The sequence below is a fragment of the Pinus tabuliformis genome, chromosome 3_2 (assembly GCF_031772625.1).
Source record: "Pinus tabuliformis cultivar Carrire ecotype Pingquan chromosome 3_2, CPIR1, whole genome shotgun sequence".
NCBI lineage: Eukaryota > Viridiplantae > Streptophyta > Pinopsida > Pinales > Pinaceae > Pinus > Pinus tabuliformis.
The window spans coordinates 806,586,039-806,604,048 of NC_142302.1; the positions used below are offsets into that span (position 1 = coordinate 806,586,039).

At 37.2% G+C, this 18,010-nt stretch overlaps 1 protein-coding gene across 1 annotated transcript in view; it reads right to left on the reverse strand.

The window, feature by feature from the left end:
• Positions 1 to 9,894: 9,894 nt before the first annotated feature.
• The window catches only part of LOC149183052 (proline-rich receptor-like protein kinase PERK10), a 28,703-nt gene continuing 20,587 nt past the window's right edge, over positions 9,895 to 18,010 (reverse strand). The window contains exon 6 of the mRNA XM_089414801.1: positions 9,895 to 10,251. Within this exon, the coding sequence (XP_089270927.1) occupies positions 9,895 to 10,251 (357 nt within the window). The remainder of the gene's footprint in view (positions 10,252 to 18,010) is intronic.

The following is an 18,010-nucleotide window of genomic DNA, read 5'->3' on the forward strand; positions in this document are numbered from 1 at the left end:
ATCCTCCACCAGAAACTCACGATCCAATCGCTCTCGCATTGGAGGAGTCATATGTAGCAAGTCATGTTGCGAAACACAAGTTGTCTTCTTTGTGCATGTTTGCTCATATGTCAATGTAAAAAGAGTGTACATGCTTGTTCTCTACGCATAGTGTGTTTCCACACCATGGAACATCCACAGAGTGTCTGTCATGCACTTTTATTCTTTTCTTTTCTACGGATGCATTCAAACTTCGAGCATGTTGGTTTTCATTGTTTTATCTTTCTTGTGCACTAGTTTTCCTTAATATATTTCTTGTTAACAGTCCCTTGACCTACATGGACCAACCAATGTGTTGATGGCTGCATTGGAAATATCACTTCAGGTGAGAAGGCCCATGCACTGTTTAGCTTTGGAGTAGGAGTAGTCACTAGTGTTTTATTTCTTGTTTGCTTTTTCTTTCGGTTACTTGCTTTGCTTTCATTTTGCTTATGTCCTTTGCTTTCTTGTTTGTTTGCTTGTTATGTACCATAGGATTAGTTTCACATTATGTTCAGCTCTTGAGACAAGCAAGGTGAAGTAGAAGAGGACTTGTACAACTATCAACATTTGGTTACTTGTTATCCCCTCTCTTTATGAAGAGTTTGCGCTCTTTATTCGATGATGCCCTAATGGAAAATACATTTTTTTTAGAGTGGGTCTTGGTGAAAACACAATGCTTGCACTTTTAACTAGTACCACGTACTCTAATCGGTTTTTCTATAACCAGTTAACCCTTTTCATCTCAGTCAGGTAGAGTAAGGTGAGGAGGAAAACCTTAACATGTATGTCAGAGGTATATATAATATACTTCTTTGAAGGGACAATCTCTTCTACTCCCAATAAGTTGGGGTCCCTCTTCCACCTCATGAAATAAATAAGTGCCTATGCACAGTTCTCTGAAAAATGAAAAGAATGAAAAGTGAAAAAAATAATAAATAAAGGAAAAAGAAGAGAAAGGCTTCCTGCGCAGAGAGGTGAAGCAAGGAACTCCACTAGAGTGTTTTCTAGGCTCATTGTAAAAAAAGTGTTGCTTGTGTTCTTGAAGTGACTCTGCCAGGGTACTATCTAGGCTTGCTGACAGTGGAGCAACACCATAGGTGAAACATAAACTCTGACAATCTACATTACTTGTGCATAAATATACCCTTCATCCCCAATCTTAACAACTCATTTAACTTGGCTTGATATGTGTGCTGACCGATCAAGAGAATGGCAGGGACTGTATCTTTAACTCAAGCTAGTGAGAAGCCATGACGATCAAAGAATCGAACGATACTTCCAAAGGAGTTAGACTCGCGTTACACGAGACAAGGTCCATACAAACAGCTAGAGTTCTACTGGTGTGTTGCCAATGTTGTAGAGGCTACAACCAACCTCCAAAATTTTGCCTTTGGTTCATTTTGGAGCCTCCCTCCTTAAATATCAACAGCTTGTCTTGCACTTCTTAGGTACTTGTGTTTTCATTTGAATTTATCTTTTGATTTACAGCTTGTGTTCGCTTACTTTCTTTGTTGTCTAAGCACAAGTTGAGCCCCCATGACTTGGTTGCATCCATTTCTTACACCACCTTCGAAAATTACACAGTCCTAGAGGGCAACCAACCTTTCTCTCAAGAATTGTGAAGTGCAGCCCAGTTGTGAGCTTTGCTTTCAAGAATTGCATAGTGCAACCCAATAGTGAGCTTCAACTCTAGAATTGCATAGACCCAGCTGGAAGCTTGTCTTTGGTTGGGAAACTATGTAGAGCAGCCCAAGCCAGCGAGTAAGCCTTCAACTCTAGAATTGCATAGAGCCAGCTGGCAACCTTCCTTTAGGTGGGAAATTGCACAGATCCTGAGAGGCAGCCCAGAACCACTCAACCCAGAAATTAAGAAGGACATAATGTGCTCAGAAACTACTCAGTGCATGAACTAGAGAGTTGCCTAGTCCTTCTCATAACTACACAATCTTTCAGGGCAATGCATGCTAGTTTGCCCAAAAATCAAGAAGCTAAGAGGAAAATCATCCGCGGGAAGTAAGGATCCATTAATAGTTTCCCGAAGGTGACACGTTTCCATCTTTAGAAGTTTCTACCAAGTGTCATTGTTGTCCTTAATCTCAAGCATACGCGTCATGAACTCCATTTTCTCAAATCTATGTAATGAATGCCTCTAAAGCTCAATTATGCATTTGATCATCAAGCTCTAGCATCCCTAGGAGATGAAGGAGCCTTTAGAGCATTATCATCGCTTTTTGAGGTGAGTTTTTCTTTTATATCCTTATGCCGCTTTTTTCGTTGCTTCTTCTTGTTTTGCTTGTGAGCGTGTTGTTTCACTCATTTTGTTGAATGAACGTTGGCGTTTTGACTTGTTTTAGCTTGTAGAAGTGTTTTTTCAAGTTATACATTTCCTTCCGTAAGTGTTGCATGAATTTTCTTGTTTTCACACAAACAGTCGTCATTGCAGTGACTCTCTTCACATGCTTCATGTTCCTTCAGTTTGATCCTTTGATGCACCTGTTTTACATGAATTCATCTACACTTGCTAAGATATATACTCAACACCATACCATCCTTCAGCTCTACTTGTTTGCACACTCCCCATGGCAGATTTCAGCTTCCCTTGCTCGGATCTCACACTTCACTGCATGCACTGTGCAATCTGGGAGCTCAAGGCCTCTGCCTTGGCTTCTGGAATTGTGTAGAGCTTATTCTAGACTCGCTCCAACTACGCACTGCATAGTTCTAGGAGCTAGTCTCCCATATTGGCCACTAGGACTATGCAATGCGCAGTCTCTCCCAAGCCCTATCCCATACTGAACTACACATTTCATAGTTCTAGTCATTAAGGTTCCACACAGAATATTGGGATTTAGTAGTGCACAGTTCCCACAGCAAGTCATTCACCCCTATCAGTCAAAACTGGGCAATCTCTCTCATCAGATGCCCTGATTGCTGCTTGATCACGTTGTTAAGTTGGATTTGTAAGAGCTAACATTTGCTTGCCATGAGTATCTGTTATGTCCCACGAGTACCACAGTCGTAAAGTACTTCTCTCAAAAAATCATTATACCATGGTACCAAAGGGAGTTTCTTCAATAAACACCACTAAAGGCAGTACTAATCAAGAAATTGAGCAAGTGCCAGTTTACTTGCCAAAAGATGCAGATGCCCAATTGTTTACAAAAAAAGAGTCAACGCAAACACTACGTCAAGACCAACAGTGATGGTTGAAGGCTGCAATCCAATACAGGATTAGGGAAAGAGGAAATTGCTGACATAATAGAGGGAGAAAAAAGATGCAGAGCGAAAGTACATTCAATCTTCATGTAGGAAGAATCGACAACCAAAGAAAGAGGAAGCAGATGAGATAGATAATAGAGTGAAGGAAGAGAGAAAAGCAGAGCTCTCATGTAGGAGAACTGATATTGTAGCTAGCAGAACAAGAGTTGAAGGAAGAATAGGAACTAAGAGGTAGAATTAGGAAGAAAAACAAAGGCAAGGTGCAATGACAGAACAAACAACGCTAATATAGGTTGACAAGATGCTACAGCCAGCAGCTGAGGAAGAGAGTGAACAGATGCAGGTTCCCTCACCAAAGCTAAGCACAAGAACCAAGTCCGGTCAGAGGTCTACAGGTACATGGAGAAGTTGATGCACCAGGCCCCTAGTGATAATTTGTAGTTGAGAGTAGGGAACATGAAAAAGTATATTGGTGGTCCAACCACACTCAAGACACTGCTAGGCATGCCTCAGGGTGAGACAACATAGGTTCCAAGACCACGTGCCCAGATGCCATGGAGGCAAGAGTTCACATTCAGCAAGACCACATCAGGCAGTTTGGGGACATCATAACATAGTACCAAGCTTGGCATTAGTACATGACTGAGAAGCATCAAGTGGATGTTGCCAAGTTGGTCTTTCCCCAAACCTCAGAGTCATAGTGTTTTGTCTTGTGGGTTATCTCTAGCCTATTTTGTCACGCAAAGAACATGTAGAAGTACAACGGTGGTCCAACCACACTCAGGACAATGCTGCGGATGGCTCAGGACAAGATGGACATAGTTTCCAAGACGACATACTTGAATTCCATGGAGGCAAGAGTTCGCTTTCAGCAAGACTGCATCAAGCAGTTTGGGGACATCATAGCATAGTACCGAGCTTGGCATAAGTACATGACCGAGAAGAATCAGGTGGATGTTTCCGTGTTGGTCTTCCCCAAACCTTGAACTCATATTGTTTTTTCTTGTTACGATGTATCTATCCTATTTTGTCTCACATGGGTACATGTGAAAATTTGTATTATTGTAAATATGTTGTAAGTGAAATTCCAAGTGTCAGTAGTGGAATGTGAACAATCAATATGTAATGTGAAAAGTCATGAGGGTAGTCCAAGAGTAAAAGGGGAATGTTAAGGCTTACCCCATCCTTTGCTATATATAGAACCTCATAACTCATAGTACAAGATTTTGGGGAGCCAAGATTTTGACTAGGCATTGCTTAGAGAAGGCTTGGAGAATATTTTGATGAGCCTTGGCTTCTCCACAGCGTTGAGAGAGTAAATCTCTTTAGAGGAGTAGGTTACGTTGACTGTAATGTTTCACTATTGGGGCTAGTGGTTGTCAATGGTGTATGTATGGATGAAACTTTCACTTAATAATATAACTGAGCAAACACGTTTTCATGCATATGTTGTTATTGTAGTTCAACTATTCTGGTTACTTTAGCAATGTATGTTATTTGACTTATGCATTTGTGTATGAACTATTTTGTATACGATTGTACAAATGTTGTTGAAGACGTGTTGTTGTATTAACCCGTCACTTTGGATTGTGGACTATTTTGCTTCCAACCTGTGATGTCATTTAACTTGTGTGTTCCTTTCATGTTGCGTACTATTATAGGCTTCTAAAGGACATACTTAATTTTCCCCTTTGTGTGTTATAACCCCCATGAATCTCACTTGACTCACTACAAGGTCACACACTTGCTTCTAACAAAGTTATCATACTTACCTATGCATGCTACCGCAGTCAAGGCACTACTATACTACCCACTGTTGGGACTCCTACTCCAAACGGTCTGAGGTATAGTTGGGACTTCTTATGGGGGAGATCCCCTGACATGTTTGCGGGTCCAACACTATTAATAGATACATAGCTTAAGTTCTGATCAGTGGGGGTTGAAGTGGCTGCTACTTTGTACTTCTATAATTGACCATTTTGGAAGGATTTACGTTTTATTTGTTTACTAGTTGGGTCAATATGATATGTACTCTTAAGTATTAAGATACTATTTATTGACAATTGTGGGCCCAATAAATGTTTTGGGAAATTTTGGACATAAATTAAAAGATATTTTCACTTAATGTTATTTGTTTTTGTATAGATATTGGTTTCATATCCCTCCATTTCTGGTGGCCTGGTGGGACTAGTACTATAACAATTACTGGTCCCTGCACAACATTAGACATCTCTCCCCTAGGTACAATAAATGCCAATCGAGTTTGGTTGGAGAAATGATTAGTTATATGTGCAGAGGCTTTCATTGTGTGAAGGTGCCGAGTAACTCCGACCCTCCACACCAACCAATTTTCAGAGGTAAATTTTTCACTTGGAATGCTTGCCATCCTCTCTTTGGGTATAAGGTTTGTATTTGCAAAGGGAAAATCTAAATGAGTGGAATGCAAAGGAACTTCCTCCGCACCTCTTCACCTTTGAACAATCACTTATAGCTAGACCTTTGGAGGTTCGATTCTTGTCCATGACGCAAATGCGTTCTCCCCACAATGTGAATGTGCCTCCTCCATAATTGGTACTCGAGGTAACCCTGGTCACTCCTGGTTTTGTTTCTGCAACATTTATGTGGAGCATAGGAATCTCATACTTACTTCTCCAGACTAGTCAAAGCAACTACCACCACCCTTCATGCAACTCTGGTAGCTCTCTCACATGTTTAATTTACTCCTCAACACATATACCCTATGTTGGATAATTGTTCATGTTGTAGGAAGGCATATGGAGATAAGATATAGTGATAACGCTAACAAACATGTCTATGGTGGAAGCAATGCTAGTGAATGAATTCAAATTGTATCATTTATGTAGTCATGGAATCATGTCATATCATACAATGCTCTCTAAAATCAACACCAGGGCATATTGTATGCAACCTAGAAATGTTAGACCTTGAATTGTCCCTAACACAATCGTTGATTCAAGTTGTGGATGTCGATTTGTTATGGAGCTACGAGGGATTGTTTAAATACTTGCCATAACAATTTTCTATTGCTTAAATGTTTGCCATAACAATAATCGATGTTATGGAACTCTAAGGCATTGTGCACTAACTTGTTGATCCTTGCAACCATAGTTACCAAGTTCGGTCATACCGGCAAAAAGAATTCGGAAATTCGCTGATTCGGTTCGGTACGACGAATAATTCGTCAGTGTCCAATTCGGTACAGGTCAGCGGTGAAAGATTTTGGTCAAAGCTTTCTATCAGTTTATTTCCGGCGTCCACTGTGCTGCTCCCGCTGACTTGACGAAGAGTGTGTCCACTGTGCTGCTCCCGCTGACTTGACGAAGAGTGTGTCCACTGTGCTGCTCCCGCTGACTTGACGAAGAGTGTGGCTGTGTAGGCTCTGTGTAACCATTGATAGGAACACTGACAAATCACTGCTAAATAAAATCACAAAAGAATAAATCAAGTTTTTCAATTACCTTTTATAAAATAACGCAGGGAAAGTTGAGAATTGAAATTTTATAAAAATAATGCAGCTATTTTTTTAGCTTTAGTGATATTTTTTTTTAGCTTTTCGGGTATTTTTTTATGTGAGGATTAATCAGAAAATTGGAAAAAAATAAACAATAATTTTTATAAACATAAAAATAAAAATAAAAATTAATAATTCTTATATTATAAAAAAATGATTTTTATTAAATTTCTCTATAAAATATTAAATATTATTAGAAATTTGGTTAGAAATTTGATTATTTTAATTTTAGTTTGATTTTGATATTTTATTATACATTATTTACAAATTATTCTACCACATAATATGGTATAATAGAAAATAAATTGCTAATACAAAAATCTAAATTTTTTATTAAATAATTAATTTAATTAAAAATAAATCAATATTATCATTGACATTAAATAATATAAATAGCTCATATTGAGAGATGAGTTAGTAATTTCTATATAATTGCAACTAAAAGAAATATAACTTCTATTTTAACAAGAATTATGAAATAATGAATTGGTTGCAAATTGGTACCTCTTTTATAAAAAGAAAAAATCTAATTTCTATATCGTGTTAAATGAATAACTCTTATTAAAAAAAAAGAAGATAAATCAATATTATAAAAAATTATAAAACATATAAAATGGTAAGCTTCCAAATCCATAATTTTTATAAAAAAAAAAAAAATAGAAAAACAGTAATTTCTATATTACAAAAAATTATAAAATGGAAAAATTCATTATTATAAAAGATATAAAATGGTAAGCTTCCAAATCGACAACTTTTATAAAAAAAATAGAAAAACAGTAACTTCTATATTACAAAAAATTATAAAATAGCAAAATTCAGTTTACAATGGATAAGACTTATAAAAAAATAGAAAAGAAAAGATAAATCCAATATTAAAAAAAAATATTAAATATTTGTAAGATGTATTATGTCGAATTTTTTCCAGGTCAAATTTTTTCCATATCATTCGAATTCAAATTCGGTAACTATGCTTGCAACCATCATCCAAAAAAATGTTACAGCAGTCCAGGTGTTTTGAGAGCCACGATTTTCATTGACCAAGAGACTTGGCTTCTCTAGAAAGCCATGTAAGTCGACCCAAGATAGTTTTATATCGTGTGCAGCCCAAAGAATAACCATTTTTCATTGTGATGGAGTGCGGAGCTTCACACTCCTTTATAAATGTCTGCCCTTGAATCAATAACATAATTTCAAATAGTTTTACATGTGCAATATTTATGATGTTTTAAGAGTTCTTTAAAATATTTTCTTATCATTACTTTATGAATTCAATAATAAAAAACTACGCGCTAATCGTTTTATTTGCGTTAAATAATGATGTGTCATGGTGCCTTGTTTCACCAAACTACATTGACGTGGACGTGTCACTCTTGTCGGGTTGAACGAACGATCTGGCATGTCGAAAACAAACATTAAAAAACATTGTTCCAAGAATTACAAACTACATTGCGTGATAGTTTATCGTTTTGTAGAGTTGGCCTTACCATAATCCACTCATCGTTTCTGATGAGTGTCTTTAACTACGCTAAAGCTGACAAGAATGATTCCTCCACATATGTCCACATTGTATATGACAATGAAATCCCTGTGCTGGAATAAATTTAATTGATTATGAGCTCCTCTGTGATTATAGGTCTATAGAATTTTGTCGTGCGATGAATGGTGCGATGAAGGGTGTGCAGAGATTTTCTTGTGTAAATATTTCTACAAAGTGAAATCTTCGCACAAGAAAACCTCTGCATAAGGGAAAGGAGAACAATTAATGGAAGTCGTTCATCCTTCTCTTTTTGGCCTTTGTAAAGAAGCTGTACCAACATCAGTTTTAGCATTATTGGGCAAAGCAATAGCATAACAATGTCATATTTGTTCAGCCCCATTCTCCTCACCCCAGCTACATAAAGGACCTACAACTGTGTTAGTTATGACATCATTGCTAGAGCAGAGTAGCATAACAGTGTCAATATCAGAGCACTCACTAATAGAATGACCACTCATAAAATTAGTTTTTTGTATATTTTAAAATGAAATGTGAAACATTGGGAGAATTATATCCCATCAAACTTGTTCATCCATTTGATACTTGGAAAAAATATTTCTAGAAAATTAAATTTTTTTATTGGATTTACTGGAAGAATAGAAATATTAAGAATTTTCCTTAAACTTTGGTTAAAATTGCATAAAAATAACAGAAAATGCAAAATATCGAGAGAAACTTAGAGTTCTTACCTTCATTAAAGACCTTTTACATCAAATTAGATCAGATTTAACCGACTGCCCATTGTTTCTGATACCGGTTTATCTTTAGTTGGTTGATGGTGTTTCTGATATCGGTTCATCTAGAGTCGTTTTATGGCGAATGAAAAGTATAAAAAAGAAGGTGACATTGTTGGTAGAAAATATATAATACTGAATACAGTATAATACTAGTAGTATAATACGTAATATATTGGTAAAATATTATGTTTTCTCAAAATATATACAAAATCATGAAACTGAAGGCGGATACATAATTCGGTGGAAGTTTCAGTTTTTTCATAGTTGTTTTCCCTTTAGTATGCATAAGTATTGGCAATACCAGAATTGCATAGGCCGAGAGGGCCCTTCGGCAAGGGTGCCCTCTGTCCCCCTTCTTCTTTATTCTTGCGATTGATGCCATCAGTCTTCATATCAATCGTGCTGTGGCTCTGAAAGAAATTATTCCGATAAGGATCTGCAAGAACATCAAGATGTCACACAATCTCTTCGTTGATGACGTACTCATATTTGCTATGCTCTCCATGGCTACTTGGCTATGCATAAAATCCATCCTGGATTGTTTCCACAAAGCTTCGGGGCTGGCCATGAACAAAGCAAAAACAATTCTCTACCATAATGGTGTCGATGAACACCTCATCTGCCAGATCGCCCAAATTTTCGACATTCAATATAAGCCTCTTTCAGATGGAATCAAGTATCTTGGATTCAGGTTAAAAGGTTGCTCCTACAAGTCGACGGACTGGCGTTGGCTCATAGATCGCTTTCTCAACAAGCTCACTCTTTGGAGCTTCCGCACCCTCTCTTTAGGAGGCAGGGTTGTTCTCGTCAAATCGGTTCTATCTCAGCTCTCAGTCTTCTGGGGTCACCTATTCCTTCTCCCGACTTGCATTATCCAAGCAATCAACAGAATTATTTCCTGCTTCATATGGGGAGCAAAGGCTGAGCGTTGCAAAATTCATCTTGCAAAGCTGGACCTTCTCACCTTGCCGAAAAGTGCTGATGGATGGGGCATTCTGAACATCAAAATTTTTGGGGCTGCTCTTATCTGTAAATCCCTTTGGAGGGGTATATATGGCACCAACCTGTGGAGCGACATCATTAGACAAAAATATCAAAGAGGCAGGGGAATCGAATTTTGGTTCAGATTTGATTCTATAGGCATCAAACGAGGCTCCGCAATCTGGGTCAGTTTCCGAAGGGTCCAGCAATATTTTCTCAGCAATCTAAAATGGAAAATTTACACAGGCAGAAAGATTTTCATAGCTCTAGACTCCTTCACTGGATTCAGGGGAACTTTACATTTTGCTCCTCCTCTCCTATTCTTCCTCCGCAGATCTGGCTACTTCACATGGAACCAAATCATAAAGGAATGGAGTGGCTCTTCGCCCATACTTCGGGATGCTGATGATATTGGCCTCCCTTTCGACCTCCTCCCTCTTTGGTCTGATCTATCTTCCTCTCTCCAGCGGGGTGGCTTGCAGCGATCCACCATTGATGACCACTTGATTTGGTCCCTTCCTTTCTCTGTTCCGCATGCAAATGTTAAGGACATATACTCTGATCTCATTTCTGTTAACTCATCAGCAAATCGGCGCTTTCCAGTCTTCTGGTGGAACCTTGGATGCCCCCTTAAGATCATCTTATTCTCGTGGTTGGTGCTCTTCAACAAGAATTTAACTTGGGACTCCTTGAGGCGGCGGTCATGGCACAGCCCCAGCTCTCTGCAAGATGGAAGAGGAGACAAATTTCCATCTCTTCTTCAAATGCTCTGTCACACAACAAATCTGGTATGACCTTGCACAATTTTTCTCTTTTCAACATCTTAATTTCATCTCTGTGGATGCAGCGTTTGTCTGGTGGGGGCGCCAAAACACTCTCCGGCCCATTCTGCCCATCACCATCTGGTCACTTAGGAGGTGGCGGAACCTGAAAATTTTTGAGGACTCTTCTCTATCTGCCAATTTTGTCCTATCATCTGTCACAGCTCTTTTCCTTCCGATCAGCTGAATGGTTTCTATGAGTTTTTGTTTTCTTTCTGAAAATGCTGTTAATCAGGTTCATGTTTTACATGATGGTCATCTGCTCAAATTGGTTTTGAGATGCAGTCTATCAGTAGCATAAGGTGTTTTTCATCAAACACATTCAGAACTATCTGAACATTATGTTATATATTTCCTCAATATAATATCAAGATTTTCTTTCTAGAAAAAAAATATTGGCAATACCACTTGCGGAGTTGCGATCAAATTTAATCATTTGACCAAATGAATCTCTTGGTTGTTTCATACTTTTCACTCCGACTAAATCTTATAAGCGTCGGTCGCTAAACTATTATGTAATTAGTAATTTTCTCCAGTCTCATGCTGACGGTAAATATAGAGTAAATCGATAATGTATTTTTAGATAATGAAAAAAAATAATTCATGCATCTATCTGACTCGACTATGTAGGAAATAAATAAATGGCCATAGTTCCAGCAAATGGATGAGGTGCAGTAGCAGAAGTTGAGCTCGCATAATCAGTTGCGACGGCGGAACACAACGATCTGGTTGCAGTAGCGAAAGTTGAAGTTGTAGAGTTGGTTGTAGTGGTGGAACTCACGCAGGTCTGGCTGCTGCGACACCTACGAAAGCTGGTTGTGTAGCCTGTAAAACAATCTCTGTATCGGTCGTTAATATGGAGGCAACCTCTGACATCGCCGACCGTAGCTCCAAAGAACTTTGAGTGCAAAAAAGTGCAATTGTGATCACCCTTAGCACCTTCTCTCTTGGATATCGGTCCTCTTGCGGTTAATCAACAATATCCAAACAAAAAATATGTTTGTATTTATCCCAAACCTGCAGCACCAAGCTCATTCTTTGAATTAAACGAGCGTCTTGTTAGAATAATAAACCAAAGTTATATAACAATTTATTAAAATAGAAACGAACCCATTCAAGAATGTACTTAGGGCCTGGCAGTTTTGCATCCACGCACTTTCTACCACTCAGGATTTCAAGAGCCATGATACCAAAACTATAAACATCTGCCTTTTTCGTCAATTGCCCATGAACGACATACTCAGGGTGAGCATAGCCCGTGTCACATAACAAATTTGTGGAGACATTAAATTAATGCTAGGATTATCTGCCTTCAAGGATATGGTGAATGAATTATGCGAGACTCCTTAGTTTATTGCTCCTTTATGGTACAAGTTATGGTTCCATGAAATTTACTTCATTAATAGGTTCACATTTCAATTCAAATTACTACAAGAACCTACTCAACATCAATTAATGGATTACAATATTAAGTGCATTCTATTAAAAAAGAATGGATCCAATTTAATACATATTGACATAATGAGTATATCATGTTTCGATCATAATTATATGTTTATCATATCAACTAATTTAATGAATATTCTTAATCACATCTTTATCATGATTCTAAATGAAAATGAGATAATTTTGTTCATTTTATATAAAATGATGTACTACAAAGCAACATGCAACTTACATAGAGTCATAAACATAAAACCTCCCAATTGTCTACACATTAATAAATATAATAAACATAGAGCCTCTCAAAGTGTCCCACATATATAAACAATGCATCCAATCCCATTAATAATGCTAGTGAAATCAACTTCATCATAATGCAAAACCCAATATCCCACTTTATAACAATAATTTGGGAAAAAATCGTTGTAACTAGGCATTTTATAAAAAGAGGGAGATGCATAATCTTTTTTTTCTCAATTCTTGAGGAGTGTTGATTTTTAAAAACAAAAACAAAATATTTATTGAATAAATAATAATATTGGTTATAATAGAAAACAAAAATAAACAAACATATTTCATTAGTTTTAATTAAAATCATTATAGAACGTCAATAATATCAGTCACACTAATATCAATCACATTATGATTGTTCAATTCATTGTAATCCCTAAATATTATGGTTGTTAGGTTTTTCCTCAATAAGATACAGTTCACTGTGAAAAAAATGTAACACGATAAAATAATTGAAACCATATCTATATATATATATATATATATATATATATATATATATATATATAGATATAGATATATCTATTAAAAACATAATAAAAAATTTAAATATTCATATTAATTAATATATCCATATTTATAAATAAACTCCACTTGCATCACTCCCTAATCGAGGTGCAAAATAGTTGGAGGCCTGCCTAGGTTTGATTGATATGACAGAGCCTTTATTGGTTTGGGATGGTGGGTGGTATCCCCCATGCATCACACGCTTATTCACTGTGATAACATGAAATGTCGTAGATCGTGGAAGATCTAAGACGTGAAGGTTGGTTACCCTTGGTGCCTACAGTTGGTGGGAGAAGAGGTGAAGCTAAGACCATTTTTCCAACGTATAAACTCGAGTCCTCAACTTCTTAGGGAGCCTAAGTTTGATGTTTACAAGTTTACAATGTTGGGAACACGAGAGGTATACCGAGCTTTTTCCTGTCTCTGTTCGAGGTTGGCGTATAAAGTATGGTATGTTATAATGTTATCTTTATATCCTGGGATGGGGGATGCTACTCGTGATAAGCCTCACGTCCGGAGGCGAAAGGAAACATTGGTCAAATTAGAAGTTTCTGTGACTACAAATATTGTCTTTCTCAATTATGTAATGTTGATTTCCATCTTTTTTGTCAACATCTTTTCTCGTATGGTCTTGTTTACTAGTTTCCAGTTTTTTCTTATGATGTTTCCTCCGCATGTTGATAATTGGGTTCCCTATTTTAAGCTTGGATTGTCTGGGCAAGCCCTGTGGAGAGTAAGGGTTCTAGTAAATTATTAGGGCCGAGTCTATGGACTCATGGATCAGGGGGACATGGGGAACACCGTTTTTATTCTGGTGGTACCTCCCACTCCCGAAGGGTTACTATTTATGTATGCTTGCTGGGTCGGGTGGAGAAATTATGAAGGGACGTAGTGTCGTCTGGCATTTCATTTGTTTTCTTGGTCATACATTAAGTTAATGCTTGTCTTTCTGGTGATTCTCTGTACAAATCATATTCCAGGTCCACCTATGTTGTATCCACTTCCTTCCTCTATAAAGTGGGATGGTTTACGAGCACGGGAAGATAGGATAAGGGTGAATAAAGGGGGACCTACCTTGGCAGATATGGTGAAGTCTCAACCTTGAGGTGGAGCCTCAGGCCAAGGCGAAAGGGGCCGCAGACACAAGGAAGGAAAAGGTAAAGAACCTGGTTCATCTTCTAGTCGAATTATGTGATAGAGAGATTGAAAAATGAACTTTGAGATTCTTCAGGCCACAGTTCAGGCATACTACGAAAGGGACCCGACTTAGGTGAAACAATTGATCGTGACCTAGGAGGTAGAGTTGAATTTGAAAGGTGAGCATCAATCATCAGCCGAAGATTGGGGGGAGCTAATCACAGACCCTGGGTATATACACCATTGTCTCACCCTGTTTAGATAGTCCATCCATCTCTAATGGTTAATGAAATGCATAGTGGCTAAACCAATGACTGCGACCATCAACACAATAGTGCAAAGTGAGCCCAAGTTGTGTCTCTGAGACATTCAAAAAGAGCTCCAACTTATTCAACCTCAGTTGTAGAATTAAAATGCTCACCTGGGCTGCATTGAATATCCCAATTATGCCGCTATCTGAATTTTCCAGGATCAAGTGCTAAAGATCTTTCTCTGATGGAATCATCAAATGATTAGTTGGTCAAAGTTATGCCTATTAATTTTGGCTTAATTTTGGTTGTATATGTCGGGTAGCATTTATGTTTTCAATGTTATGCTTACTAGTTGGTTTCCAAACTATCAGCCTTATAAGGCTTGGTTAAATAGACTCAAACTATTTATGTTTTGGATGGCTTATAATGTGATTCGATGGCAAACTGACCTAGTTTCCCACTGGGCAGGTTGAGGCCACTGAACGACTTATATATTTGTAACCTGCCTATTTATAGATGAATGAATGAAAGGTACTAGTAATCTTACAAAAAAAACTCCACTTGCATCACATGCCACATAAATACTTCATTTGTTATCCTTTTAAGTGATGACATTTTGAACTATATTAATAACCATATTTGAATACTAACTATATGATGTTTTGTAATATTTTTTTTAATTTCTTTATAATAGAATTCATGCAATTATATAAATTAAATAATTGATAAATATTAATAAACATCAAAATAGTTAACGATACATTTTATATTAATAAATTATTTTTTTTCCATTTTATCATAAAAAAAATTAATTATAAATACATGATGATGATGATGATGATGATGATTAACATCCACTAAGACCATTGTAGTCTATAGGATCTAAAGAAAATAGGAATTTAATTGTGATTCTTCAAGACCTTATTTCTATGATAAAAAAGAAGGGAAAGAAGTGCTCCAAGATCACTATAGTTAGGTTGACTTAACAAGTCAAGAAGATTGGAAGGGTGACAAATGTTATGGAAATGAGAGTAGATGTGAGTAAGAGCTTGGCAATCTAAGAGGACATGTTTTTCATCTTGCACCCTCTTAGCATTGCAAATGAGACAAATTCTTGGAATTTTGGGAATAGACCAATGCCCGGTTTCACTACTAAGCGTATGAGAATTAGTTCTTATCCTAGCAATGTTAATTTTTTTCTTAGTACTAATCAAAACATAGAGATAATTATGGTTAGCAAGGGTGGGGTTGATCACCTCATTATAATACCTTTGCTTCCTTTTTCCCTCCAGCTCCTTATCATCCCCCGATTTATCCTTAAATTGGGAGGTAATAGTGTTTTTGATACTATCCTTATTTCCTAGGATGATCTCCTCCTTTATCCCCCAATGATCGAGCCAAGACCCTTATGCCATCCATGCTTGGGGCAGAGGTGGGAGTTTTTACTAGAGTTAGAAGCAATTTTGGGAAGCTTCTTGGGATCCATGTTTTAAAGCTTCTTCTTATATGTCAAATACCTTAGCATAGTCATGCTTTCAATGGGGGGAAGGCTAGCTTCGATGAAGAGAATAGGATAGGGAATATTTCCCTTGATATTGAGGTTGTAGGTTACAAATTTCTTTTGAATCATCTCAATCTTTCTCCATAACTCTCTGGATATACTTCAACCCCAAACTTTACATCTGTAAAAAGTAATAGGGGTGACGAGAATCTCAAAGAGGAACCTTTGTTTTACTCCAAATACAAATATCAACCAACTTACAATTGTTTTCAAGCTCATAATAAGCTTTCCAACCTCCAATAATCTTTTTTCCAATGATATAATTCTATTTGAGTTGATGATGAATGTTAATGCCTAGGTATTTATAAGAAGAAACTTGCTCCAAATAATTGTTTTCATAGACGAAATGTAGTGTACCTAAGGGGGATAGTATGGGGTATAGAGGGAGGTACCTAAGGGGAGGCACCAGCTAGATCGAGTAATCACCTTTCTTTTGGATGGCTACATGCACGTGCATGGCACCAGTGGACTACTCTTTTGAGTAGATCTTATTATTTGTGTTCTTCTTGTGTTTTGGGGACGAAACATGTTTAAGCGGGGTGGAATGTAGTATACCTAGGGGGGATAGTATGGGATGCAAAGAGAGGTACCCAAGGGAATAATGTAATAATGGGATGGGCCATAGTTAATAAATAAAGTGGTTAACCTGCATCATGTAAGGGACCACAAGTAGTTAGCAATAATGTAATAAGTCCATTGTATTAGATATGTGGTATTGTAAGAACCATGGTAATGACCCATTGTATTGTATGTATGAGGCCTATATAGAGGATAGAGACTCCCCATGGAGAGATGTCAAAGAATATTGTATTGGCAAGCATATGGCTTGTGGAGTGTTCTCCTTACTTAATGAGTGATTGTATAGTGTTACCCTACCTCAAGGGTTTGATATTAATAAATATCTGAAGTTCATATATTTCTCTCTTGTTATTTCTGGGCATATTTCTATTCTTATACATTTGTAGGTTAGATGATACCACTTGTAATAGATTTGACTTGAAACATATATACAAATAGAAATATGCCCAGAAATAACAAGATCAACCCAATAATATAACATGAAAATGCTTCTCTTTATTGATCAAACCCTTGAGGTAGGGTAACACCATACAATCACTCCTTAAGAAAGGAGAACACTCCACAAGCCATATGCTTGCCAACACAATAATCCTTGACATCTCTCCATGGGGAGTCTCTAGCCTCTATATAGGATTCATATATACAGTACCATGGGTCATTACCATGGTTCTCTCAATACCATATATCTAATACAATGGGCTTCTTACATTATTTCTAACTACTTGTGATCTCTTATATGATGCGGGTTAACCACTTTATTTATTAACTATGGCCCATCCCATTATTGCATTATTCCTTAGGGTACCTCCCTCTGTACCCCATACTTTCCCCCCTAGGTATACTACACGAAATTACCATGATTGATCTTTCTGGATTTAATTATCATAACTTTGGTCTTGTCAGTATTTACTGTCATACCCATCTTGGAGCAGTAATCATGAAGAGTCTTAAGCTACTTATCGAGGTCATCATGGCTTCTGGTAAGAAGAGTGATATCATTGGCATAAAGGAGAAGAGTAATGATTATACGCGCAAGTTTGGGGCCATTGCAACCCACAATTTCCAAACACTGCTCTAGCTTTTCGATGTAAATGACAAAAAGGGTAGGGGATAGGGGAGACCCTTGCTTAACCTTGATATTGCATTTAATGTCTTTAAACCACCCTTCATTGGTCTTGAGCTGGGCAAAAATAGTCTTGTAAAGATGAATCACAACAATCCTCAACTTCGAGGGAATCATTATCTCTACAAGTATTTTCCAATATTTATCTTGAGGAACAATGTCGAAAGCTTTTATAAATTCAACAAAACAAAAAAATAGATCGGTTTTACGATTGCGACACGCCTTGGCAATGATCTTGAGGATGACAAGATTGTGGATAGTCGAGTGATG